At 42.7% G+C, this 12,889-nt stretch overlaps 1 protein-coding gene across 13 annotated transcripts in view; it reads left to right on the forward strand.

Annotated features, from left to right (window-relative positions):
• Nucleotides 1–12,889, forward strand: part of nrxn3a (neurexin 3a) — a 223,762-nt gene that overhangs the window by 75,573 nt on the left and 135,300 nt on the right. For all 13 annotated transcript variants that reach the window (XR_001964926.2, XM_018727532.2, XM_018727531.2 and 10 more), the window contains 2 exons: nt 2,531–2,969; nt 4,274–4,657. Coding sequence is in view for 12 of the 13 variants with exons in the window: in XM_018727532.2 (XP_018583048.1) it covers nt 2,531–2,969; nt 4,274–4,657 (823 nt within the window). In the remaining variant the exon portion in view is untranslated. The remainder of the gene's footprint in view (nt 1–2,530; nt 2,970–4,273; nt 4,658–12,889) is intronic.

Consider the following 12,889-nt stretch of genomic DNA (forward strand, 5'->3'; position numbering starts at 1 on the left):
GCTTAATTTCCTTTTTCTGTGTGGATAATGTTTATCAGCATTTCTCTTTTAACATTTTTATAATGTACATATGTTTTAATGTAAATTACACCCAACGTGAAATCGTGATGGCTAGATGTTGAGACACATTGTGAGGCCAAATTATCTGACTATTCGGCTGCCTTTTCCTGGCCACATAATATGGATAAGAAAGGAAGTAACATTTCTGAGCACACATGAATAAACTGTTTAACAGAACTCATATTGAAGTTAGTATGTCTTACCTCAAAATAATGTGTTCTGAGTACCTCTGTAGTGAGAGAGAAAGCATAACTTTGTGTGTCCTAGATGAAACTTGTCAACTTTAGCTAATTGTTTCAGCTTTGGCTTTCGTGATGCCTTCACATTTCTGCTGAGAAGCTTTATTTAGATAAGGAAAGAGACATCTGATCAATGCATCTGCAACAAATGTTAGAAGTGCTGGAAGAATCTTTTTTTTTTTTTTTTTTTTTTATTAATCTGACAAACTTCAAGGTATCTACACTAGTCAAGGAGGTCTGAGCTCTCAGATGGCTCAGGCCTTACCAGTCTTGCCTACCCATAATGCAAAAGGCTTACCATTCAACTGTGGATCTAATCCTACTGCTTGTCAGTGAGAAACATGCAGCACATAGAAACGCTGAAACACTGATACAAGTTGTGGGTAAGTGAAGTAGTATTACATCTGAAATGGATAATAAATCTGGATTTCTCTCTGGCTGGATCAATACTGCATCCCTGTGGGGAAGTGGAACATATATTACTGGAGTCATTACTGCCCATGTTTTGATTACAAACATTGCTCTTTAAAGAAAAGCATGCTGCGTGGGAGTGAATCCTCAAGGCACTGACTATAGAGAGGGGTTCTAGCAGTGCTACGGGGCACTCCCTCAGTTCTCATTAGCTGTGCTTATGTGGCTCTATCATTTGTATTGGTCGCTCACCTGCATCACTCACTGTTACTTTCCAACATTAGTAGACTGGAAGCCACTTTAATCATTAATTCATTAACTAAAGTAAGTGATCCACACACACGAGCAGTCTGTTAATACTACCGTGATGTCCGTAGTAAAGACATTTACACCTTAATGTCTCACTCAAGACGTTTTTATTTTTATTCACCGCTTGGTTTGTGAATACCTGCTTTGCTTTGGTCTTTTTGGTTCCTTTAAAATGAGAATTTTTTTTTCTTTTAAAATAGTGTTGCTGCATCTTTGGCTTTGATGACAGCTTGTCCCTGTCTTACTGTTTTTGGGTCTTGTACTGTATTTGATTTTTAAAGGAAGACATATTTAAGTGCTCACAGAAGTTTGAAAGTGAAGTGTATCCTCTCATCATAATTAGTATAAAACATGAAGTCTGGGGAAAAAAAAAAAAAAACCAACGCTGGATATAAGAGGGCGAGCACGATAAGTGCGGTGAGGCATCTAATGTGAGTCCCCCATGGGGTCTTTAGAATCACGTTCTGCTGATTTGAGCAGCGTTTCTTATGAAGTGCCTCAGCCCCTCCGGGTGTTGGGGGCGGGTTGTTATTTAAATGAAAAGCTAGGACTGTCTCTGGGGGGCTGTAGTGCCCATTTCTTTGTTTGTGGAATGAGGAGCAGCTACGTTGGGGTTAACCGGCAACGCTATCTCTGCAGACAATGCAGGGCCGGCATTCGCAGTGATCACATAGATAATTCTGCTGTTGAAATCTGGCAGCGATGATTTCACAGATCTGCCCCTGCAGGAAAGAAAGCAATCTTGATATCCAGTAGTTCTCCCAGCACCTTGGAGGATGTGTTGATTTACTGTCAAATCTTCCAGGATTATCTGTAATCCCAGAGCTACCAAATCTGTCTGTCTGACAGCTGTGTTCCCAAACATAACTGCAGTCCGAAGAGCTTCATGCTCTAAATACCAGGAAGAGCTGTTTCTGAGGAGAAAAGCCTTCAATTTTCCACTTCGGTGAATTTCAGTGTACATTTCTGACCAAAAGACACTTCTTTCATGGTTGATGGTTTATGGTATTTTAATAGTGCTTCTCTGGAGATTTTTGTCTTTGTGTTCCACTGTGGTCCACTGCAGAGGTGATTTGAGCATGTAGGGATTTAAAAAAAAAAAAAAAAAGATTTTCAAATGCATGTGTGGAATTTGTGGAGCCTCCATTTGTTATAAAACACTGACTTGGATGAGACTCTTTAGTCGGACAACTTTTACTACAGCAGTGAGAGGTCGCCAGTCCAGTCCTTGTCAGTGACTTGGCCCTCAGTAACTACATTGACATTAATTTATTTAACGGACACTTTTCTCCAAAGCGAATTCCAATGAACTCTATGTAGTGTTATCAGCCCACACACCTCATTCACCAAGGTGACTTACACTGCTAGATACACTACTTACAATGGGTCATTCATCCATACATGAGAGTGGAACACACTCTCTCTGTCACACACTATATTATTACTGTTTTTGCCTTTTTATTAGTGCACCTTGCAAATCTGACAAATATTTTTACTTTATGCTCAAACAGGTTGTTTACAAAAACAACGACATCAGACTAGAGTTATCCCGGCTGGCCAGGATTGTGGACCCCAAGATGAAGATACAGGGTGACGTGGTGTTCCGGTGTGAGAATGTGGCCACTCTGGATCCCATTTCCTTTGAGACCCCCGAGGCTTACATCAGCCTGCCCAAGTGGAACACCAAGCGCATGGGCTCGATCTCCTTCGACTTCCGTACCTCGGAGCCTAATGGCCTCATCCTCTTCACCCACGGCAAACCACAAGATAGGAAAGATACACGTAGTCAGAAGAACACCAAGGTGGACTTCTTTGCCGTAGAACTGCTTGACGGCAGCCTCTACCTATTACTGGACATGGGCTCAGGGACCATCAAGGTTAAGGCCACACAGAACAAGGTCAATGATGGTGCCTGGTATCATGTAGATGTACAGCGGGATGGGAGATCAGGTGAGATTCTTCAGTTTTTCTCGTTAGAATAAAGATATCTTGTATGTATCAATTACCTTCTAAGGACGTCTCAGTGATTAAAATGCTAACTGGACCCAAAAAACCTGTTCCTCTCTACATATTTTCTTACTTTAGAAATGTATTGTGCAACTTCCTGTTATGTTGGATTAATAACCTAAAAAGAAGATTATTGGCTGATTTTAAATAAAGGTACCACATGTACATATTTAATACTCCTACCATGTACTGACATCCCCTAAAAGCAAATGGGAACAACACATCATGATATTTCAGTAGAGAGCAGGCAGTTTTCTTGTGACACATTTTATGGGATTTTTGCAGTGGGGGTGGACAATTATTCTAAAAGTATTTAAACTTTACATAAAAAAACCAAGTGCTATTTTTGAAGATGGAGCTTGCCATGCAGTCTCAGTGTGTCCCAGTGTAACATCTATAATTGTTTGAGTACTCCATAATTTAATGTCTTGTGTGCTTCTCTAAATTATGCCTAATCTCCATCTGCTGCTTTATTTCCTGTATCCACTGTTGTTTCTCTCGTTTGCTACTGTGTCATCTTCCATGTTTGTTTCCTTTCATTCCTCTCTCCTGGCCTTCCTCCACCTTTTGTGTAACCCATGAGCCTCTGTGTGTCTGTAGGATCGATCTGGAAAACTCCATATTGCCTTACACTGCAAGGCATTCTAGGTCTCTGGGGATATTCATAATGCAACCCGTCAGACCCTGCCGTGCAAATGACACTTCAGGACAGATTATTCCTATTGATCTGTATTCCCTGAGTGGGACAGCATGTTTAAACTCTCCATCTTGCCCTGTATCAGAGTCAGAGTTGTTCAGTGGCTTCAAAGCTTGTCAGTGGAGGCATAAACAAGGATTATCCGCTGCTGTAGTAGTCCAGGCCCTGAGTTTCTGAGGTGCCACGCTGTCTGAGGAGCCTGCTGTGCTCGCAGCCTCTCCCTTGTGTCCTGTGTATTAATGTCTGGGGCTGGATCTGTGACTTTATTATGGGTGTTGTCTCATGTTAAACTCAGTTTTCTTGAAAGTGGTGAAAAGTCACAGTTATACAGGTCTAGAGGACTTGTGTGTGAGGGCTGATTTTCAAAAGGAGGAGAGATGCATGGATTGTCTGCAATCAAATCTTGATGACATTAAAATATAGCACTGTTTTCTAAATCCCCTGAATGAACAATAGATCGGTGCACAGCAACAGACTCTAAGGAGAAGTCAAACTGCTAGTCCTGACCAGGCTTCAGCTTTGCATCTCTCTCTGGCCCTCTGCCTTGCAGGCACCATCTCAGTGAACAGTCGCCGCACACCCTTCACGGCCAGCGGGGAGAGCGAGATTCTGGACCTTGAGGGAGATATGTACCTTGGTGGGCTTCCTGAGAACCGGGCAGGGCTCATCCTTCCCACAGAACTGTGGACAGCCATGCTCAACTATGGCTATGTCGGCTGCATCCGAGACCTGTTCATCGATGGCCGCAGCAAGGACATTCGGCAGATAGCAGAGGCCCAAAATGGGGCTGGGATCAAGCCCTTCTGTAACAAGGTGCCAGGAAAGCAATGTGAGAGCTACCCCTGCAGGAACAGGGGTGTCTGCAAAGAGGGGTGGAACAGGTTCATTTGTGACTGCACTGGCACTGGCTACTGGTCCAGAACATGTGAAAGAGGTAAGCTGGTCACTTGCCATATAGTGAGACACTAAGGAGGTGAAAAAGGCTCTTCTCTCTCAGCATACAGCAAAGCAGCATGGAGGTTTCTGTAGCCATACACACTTGACACTTGAAAGAAGTAATACAGTGCTTTTCATTGTTTAATGCTTAGATTATACTATTCTTTATGTTGTGACATTAATGTCTACAACTGAACTTTTGAATTTGCATTATTGCATAAGATGCAACAGAAAAGTTATTTTTGTGATCTTGACCAAATTCGGTTCTAGTAATAAAATGTTTGGAGTGTTGCTTTCTTTGTTGAATTTGAAGAAGCAGAAATAATATTAAAAAAGGAAATAGTTTAAAATTTTTAATTTTTAATAGTAAATTATTAGTAAGTAAAAACCTTCCCTACCAGTAACTTGGAATAACAGCCACTGCATGCTGTCATATGTGCTTGTAATGATTGTTGTTCTGTTCATGATGTTCTCCGTGTCCTTAGTACATATCATGTACTGGCACACCAACAAAGGGAATGGCTACCTCATACTCACGTGAACACACTAATCAGGAGCATAGCAATAAACTTAAAAAAAAACATATCAAATTGCTAAAGGTTTATCTTGCTTTTCCCCATCAGTGTCTTATTCACTACTCAGTGACTGGTCAGTAAAGGACAGCATGGTTGATGCATCACTTGGCATTATTCTGTTATCTACAAGCGGAACAGGTGTTTGGGGTATATTGAGACTGATTTGATACTTGAATGTGGGTGTTCATATCCATTGACCAGCTGTCACTCAGGGAGATCAGGGAACTGCTCAGCTCTGCAGCCCACATCCCTGCTACCTAATGTGTTATCCCCCTGAGATTCTCAGCTGTGTGTCTGTTTCATAAATACGCGGTAGTGGGTGGGAACTGCTGAGGTGACCTGTACGTCAGCCGCTGGCAAATTCAAATTTAGGATGATATCCTTCAAGCACTATCTCAATGATAAAACACTTTATAAACAGTTTACTCATCCAAGATGTATTTTTAGACCCTATACTTCCAAGCATTTACCTTCCTGTCCTAATAAGTGGCAAAATTCATTAGGCTGGAGAGCTATTCCTTGTAGGTCTCCAGGTTAATGTTTGCCCTTTTCATTCAATGAAACACAATGTATAGTGCAGTCCAGCATGTTGGTTTTTGTCAGAACCAGGTCCTGCTTGCCAAACTGGGATCTAATATTCCTCCATTTGCCCTCTCCACCACATGCTATGCATGGGGTGGCAACAAGAACCCCAGTGGCACACTGAGCCAAAGCCCTTTCTGCGTGGTCATTGTCAATGATAAGGCCTGATACACTTAACTTGAAAATTGTAGCATGCATATATGACAATCCATATTAATGCTGTATACCTTTTTTCCTGGGTCTGAGAGAAGACTCTGGTTCCTTTATACCTCAAAATGCTATTCTCGATTAATCGAAGACAGGGATTGTTAACCTGAAGTCCACGGAAATGTAAAGTTTCCTTCAATTATGGATGTAGGCAACAGTCCACCATAGTATTATCAGTACCTGTGACTGTGTCACCAGCAGAAATCACAGGTATTTTCAGGTCAGCTTGCAGTTGTTTTAGATATCTCAAAATGTCGTTTAGTGGGGGCGGGGGCATGGTGGCGTGGCGTGGTGTGGCGTGGCGTGGGGGGTTCAGCTGGTGGCCGCTCTGTGGCGGGTCTGGGGTTCAAGCCCTGCTTGGGGTGCCTTGCAGTGGACTGGCTTCCTGTCCTAGGTGTGTCCCTTCGGCCTTGCACCCTGTGTCGCTGAGTAAGGCTCTGGCTTGCTGTGACCCACCCCCCCCCCAGGGGCAAGCGGTTGTTGACGATAGATGGAAAATATTGTTAATAGTACTACTTCAAAGTTATCATAGTTTGCCTATTTCATGTTTTGTTAAATGTATTTCATTATAATTGTCTTGCTATCCTACGTATTTTTTTATGCATTTAAATAATTTATTGAGAAAGGGTCCGTAAGCTTCACCATACTGCCAAAGGCGTTCATGGCATCAAAAAGGTTAAAAACCCCTGATGTAAGGCAAAACAAGTGATAGGAAATGCCTTGTGCAAACACAATAGAAAGAGCTAGAATTAATGTCATAGTACATCACCACAATTATATAATCTGCTGTAAAAAAGACTTTCTGCTGTCAAATGCTCGTAGTCATGGCTGCTTTTTGTTTGGGATCATATGTGTACAAACCTTGAAATTAAAATAGCTGCCTGTAATTGTCTAAAAATCCATCTTGGTTAAGTTACATGTGAGATTACTGGTTTGTATTTACGGTGTTGCTTTGCTGTTATAGGTGCCTGCTTTATCTAGGGAGGCAGGTGATGCCTGTTTGTATAACCTATCCCTGAGCTCAGGCCAACAGACGTGCTGTAATAATTTGAAACAAAGTGTTCACAGTATGGGTAAACGCTAATAATCCCTGTGTGCACCACACAACCCTTCTGTCGCAGTTCCCAGTGTGCAGTGCCGGCATTGCTCAGCTGGAAACACTGGGTTGTGTTCCATCTTGGCATAGATACAGCAAATCTGCATGGGCCACGAGAACAATATAAATATTCAGTCCTGATCCAGCTCTGGGCTTCTTTGTTTTGTCCAGTCTCACTGTGAACAGGGTAGCAGGAGCTTTGGGTGGAGTCTTCACGTTTCTGCTGCGCAGAACTTTGTTGAGAGAGCTAGTGAAGAACAGAGGGTACATGGAGCATTGTGTGTCCAGGGGAGCTGGAGACGTGTAGTTGCACATGGATGGTGGGTCCAGTGGCCTCTGCAACCCATGCTCCACTGCCTGCAGTGCTCAAGCTAATTGTTATTGATTCTGGCTTTGCGAAGGTCACCTCATCTGGAGACCCCTTTCTGCGCTTTCTGAGAAGCTTAGACGGAAAATAAAATGAGCTGCTGTTACAGTTTCCATGCAATTTAAAAAAAAAAAAAAAAAAAAAAAAAAAAAAAACTGAAAGTGTGGTGTTGAAAACACAGGTTGTGGTGCTGGTGCCGCTTTGAGCCCGGCTGTCTTTTGAGTCCTGCACCGCTCTGAGGACAATTGGCCTCAGTCAGGTTGCATTCCTCACATCCTTTTTCTCTCGAAAATGGTGTATGGCTAATCGTTTAATGGCATGCTGTGTCCACGAAAATAAGGTTCTGACTGAGATGCAAGCAAATGCTTGACAGTGCTTGAAATGTCACCGGTTGTGTTTCAGAAATCCCATCATTAATCTTCTCTGTCATCGGTATGTGAGCCGGGTGTTATGGCTCACGGGCTTATCAAGCTGTGACATGGAGACTAACTTTAGATTCCCTTTTCCTTCAAACTAAATATAGCCCGTAAAGCAGTGTGAATTCTTTATGTATCAATACCTCTAGTGTATTCCTGTGGTCGGACATTGCTTGTTTGTCTCTACGCCCCTGGAGATGTCAGCCATCTCTATGGTGCTCTGTGATAGCTGGCTTAGTTGACAGTATTCCACTGAAAACCCACTAATTATGTATTCTGCTATTATTCTTTAATAACCGCACCTGAAAAGACACTGAACATGAACACAGAGCAGATTGGACCCGCAATGTTTAGAAGTTTGACATACTCATTGTTTTAAGGAAGTCATATCTCATCTTCGTAGTTGCTGATCATAAAGAACCTGCACACAGGGATCAACATTTTAGGTCCGCATTCTTACATGGGTAGCCTTTCCGGCTTGTTCTGTCATTTCGATATGTGCATTTAATTTGTTTTTCTATTATGCAGTTTTTATTTATTGCTTCTGGGTGGTGTGGCTTATGTTTTAAAATTTGTCTGCAGATTTTGGAGGAATTTGGATTGACTGAATACTAAAATTCTCATAGGTGTCATTTCTGTGCTTTTATAACTTGTAAAGTTAAATGTGGTTTTATGGCTTGCAAATCATTGATATTGAAACTTGTTTAGAATTGTTAAACTAATTGATCTCAGTAATATGGGAAAGCTAATTAATACACATCACAAATTATTCCAGCAGTGTTAATATATCAAACACAGTCTGTCAGATGTAATCTGTCTTTTGGCTAAGGCAGTATTGCTGATAAGTTTTAATTAGGACCTTTTTCTTGCAATTGGACAGAACGCAAAAACTTTTTTCACATTAGTTTTTCACCAAGAGCTTTTGTTTAGTAAAGCTTTAAAAGCTGGCAAAAAGCTGCACGTGAACCAGTGATGCCGAAACAACATGAGGGGCCTGGTGGACAGGACCATGTCTCTTATTGAAGGTCCTGCTGCAGCATCTGGCAGCACCATGTCTCCTCTTCCTGGTTGGCAGCTGGGGTTCTCCTGGGACCCAGACTGTGGTGTCTGTTCCTGATCCCGAACCTTCACCTCATGCTCGACAGTTGTGCTTTGCCCTTTGCACTGTAGTACACTGATATATTGGCTACCTGACGTGTGTACTCACAGACTGATCCTCGCACAGGAGGGATTTGTTTGTTTTTGGAAAGTTTCTTTCAAGGAATTGTTCGTGGACAGTCTTTTTGGGAATCGGGTCTTGATTTGGATTAGCAAAGAACTAATGGCGTCCCAGGTCTGAAAATACTATCAGTGCAAAGACAGCATGTTTCGCAAGTGGACTGAATAGTTCAGCACATTTTTAAAGCATGGGGAAAACAACAATTAAAAGTTAGATGGGTGTGTTTTCATTGCTCTTCAGGTAAAATGCAGAAAGCACATTTCTTTAGTATTGCAGTTCACTTTGTTTTGTTGGCCTCTACAAAAGAACAATGAGCAACAGTGAGGATCTACAGCTCCATCTTCTGAAGCACATTCGCGAGTCGACACACGATAAGAAGGCAACACTTCTTGTCTTTATCTTCATAATTATATGTCAAGGTTATTTTGCAATGTTACGAATTCCTTTAATGAAAACCTTAGTAATCCAGAAAGAATATTCAGAATGCACGCTAGACGAAGGCGTGTGTGCGTACGTGACTGCAAATTTGTGTGTCTAAAATATGATTGTTGGCATCTATAGGATATTTATATGTCTGCTGGGAAGTGAACAGAGATGCGGTCAGAATGTGGGGTTGTACACACACACACACACACACACATACACGAATGCATGGACACACACAGAGCCTGGAAACAGCACGGTACTTGATGTAATTTTTTTTTGGTAGTGTTACTAAGTCAGGCTGACACCATGTAAATTAGTCATCAGTAAGTATTCATGCTGAACACAGGCACTGTAATTTATGTGGATGTTTTTCATTGCAGGGAAACACAAGTGCCAAGCCCCTCCTTACCTGGGCACGATTCACGGTGCTAGCGCCCCCTGCTGTAGCACTGAGGGTGCGCACACACACACACACACACACACACACACACACACACACACACACACACACACACACACACACACACACACACACACAGAGAGAGACACAGTGTGGAGACTTACAGGAGCTGTACGGTGCACAGCGTTGGGCCCTGCGGTGACAGGCAGTGTGTGAGACCAAAGCTCAGAGCAGCACTGGCTACAGTTCCCATTTCATTCCCCTTCAAATGAACCATGAAAGAAGTGGAGGAAGGGAGCAGCAGCCGCTCCTGCTGGGTTGGGAGGCATTTGCTCACAGGAAGGGATCCTTTGTTGTCGGTGGAAGTGTTGGTTTCCCATTTATGGTCTGTGGTGGGAACTTATTACAGTGTCACTAATCCTCCCTTTGTAGTTAATATGCGCTCAGGAGGCAGCGAGTACGATTCGCACATGCAGCCAACTCTCCCTGGCTGCAGGAGAGCAGGAGTTATGCAGTCTCCCAGAAAGGTTGGCTGTGTCCCGCTGGTTGTGGACGGGACAGTTTCTTCTGGGTGTGCAGGGACTTGTTACCGCCCGTGGCCAGGTATGTAGGCCGCTAAGTAGCTGTCAGCGTCACTCGTCCAGAGACCACGTAATGAGCTCCAGGAATTTTAGCTATTTTCCCAAAGCAAGAGAGGTGTTTTCATGGCCAGCACCAGGAGAGGAGCGCCATTGTGTTGTTTATTGATGCTTTTACACACTTTCACTACGCTGCTAGTTTCACAGCGTCCAAGGGTTTCTCAAGGTAATACCTTGAAGTCATTCTTTGCTTGAGGTTAGTGGTGTCCACGTCTGTGTCCTCTGCTTCCACCTCGTGGTCTTGTGCAGGAATTCAGCTTTTCAAAGAAAAACAGCAAGGGAGTGAAAGCCAAGGAAGGCTTCAAGTAAAGGACATTTTAAGGTCAAAGTCCTTTTCCATACATTATTTATCCTCATAATATTTTTTCCAAAATCTATGTCCGGTGCTGTATAATGTAGTATATTTCAGATCCCATGAAAGCACTGCTGAAATAATTTTCACCGTTTTTCATATTCACTCGGAATGTCATTTATTGTGGAGAAAATAAGACCTTTTTTCCGTTCTGCGACATCAGATGGTTGTTGTCACTTTGACTCTGTCACACCTATTTACCATTCACATGATGATAGGCGCAAGATGTTGGAGTGTGATAATATGCTTGAGTGTACTGCATTTTGCCATTGAAGGTGATATCTGGGATGCAGGTGTGAGCACACTAAGCTCAGTGCTGCCCCCCAGCATCACTCCTGCAGGCCTGGTTTCAGCAGCCACTTCGTAATGACAGTTATTATGGTGGAAGTGAGGAGTATTTATCCTCGAGTTCTGGTCTTTCTGCCTTTCTCACGCACACCACACAAATTACAAAGAAAAGTATAAGAAATCTCTCCATCAGTCCCCACACATCTGCTTGGTCTTTGGGTTTGTTCTCCCAGATACATCTGAGCTTGGAATTTTGATACTTTTAAAGTCAGCAGATATCACACTGTAGACAGATATGGCAAAATATTGGCATAACAATCCTTTGGTAGCAATTTTCTTCCAGTTCCTGTGGGAGGCAGCAATGCCCTCATCTGCTTTGTATTATAAATTCACCATGGCGCTGCAGCATTTGGAAGCAGAGAATTTCCAGCATTAGACAATTTACCCCAGCTGTCTGTAGAATTATTTTGACTAACAGCCTCAAATGCTGTGTTGCTCTTGATCATACATGCTTTATAATATTTTATTCTTTTTTGCAACTGCAGATAAAAATTAGTACTACATCCAGAATAGCAGCTTTTATGTGCATGGTTTCTGTTATAGAAATTAAAAACTAAAATGAATAAAATACTTGAATTGCATGATCTAATTCCCATTCTGTTGTGCAGTGTATTTGTGAGAGAGTGTATTATGCCATCAAGCCTTGGGCTTTTTCTTCATAATACCTTTTTTGAACAACCTGAAGACTTGCTTCCTGCTTCCTCTTTCTGAAGGGCACCTCATCTGTAAGCATCTACAATGAGCCCTGCCGTGCACACTTTTACTCATTTAGCTGATGTTTTTCTCCAAAGCTACTTATAATTATTCACCCATTTATACAGCTGGGTCATTTTTACTAGAGCAATTTTTAGAGTATGTACGTTGTTCAAGGGTACTACAGCTGGCAGTGGGAATGAAAGTTGCAACCTTTGGGACCAAAGGTAGTATCTCTAACAGCTATGCTACCAGCTGTCCCACACTGCTCTATCAGTGTTTGCTTGCCGTTTCGTCTCTGTCTCAGTCTGTGTGTATGCGTGTATTTGTTGCACATCTTGCTATTACATTAGAAAGATAGAGGTTCTGGGGGGGTGCGGTGGCGTAGCAAGTTTGACCAGGGCCTGCTCTCTGGTGAGTCTGGGGTTCGAGTCCTGCTTGGGGTGCCTTGTGACGGACTGGCGTCCCGTCCTGGGTGTGCCCCCTCTAGCCTTACGCCCAGTGTTGCCGGGTTAGGCTTCGGCTCACCATGACCCTGCTTGGGACAAGCCGTTTCAGACTGTGTGTGAGAGCATGAGAGATACAGGTTCTGAACACAAACCTAGGATGGATATTGAGACAGGGAAGCTTTGTGTTCAAGCATGTTAACAAAGGCTGATGAACACAGTAATGTGCTCAGTAGTCAGTAGACTGTACATACAGGCTTATGTGGGGAAAGTAAATGAAATGCAACATGAAAGACTAGGAACACACACTGAAATAAGCTCAATAAAATGATAATCACTGTTTTAATGGGCATCTGGTAGCATAGTGGTTAGAGCTCTTGCCTTTGGGCCCAAAGGTCACGGGTTTCAATCCTGTCTTCAGCTGTAGTACTCTTCAGCAAGGTATTTACTCTGAATTGCTCCAGT

The sequence above is a fragment of the Scleropages formosus genome, chromosome 15 (genome assembly GCF_900964775.1).
Source record: "Scleropages formosus chromosome 15, fSclFor1.1, whole genome shotgun sequence".
In the NCBI taxonomy this organism is placed as follows: domain Eukaryota; kingdom Metazoa; phylum Chordata; class Actinopteri; order Osteoglossiformes; family Osteoglossidae; genus Scleropages; species Scleropages formosus.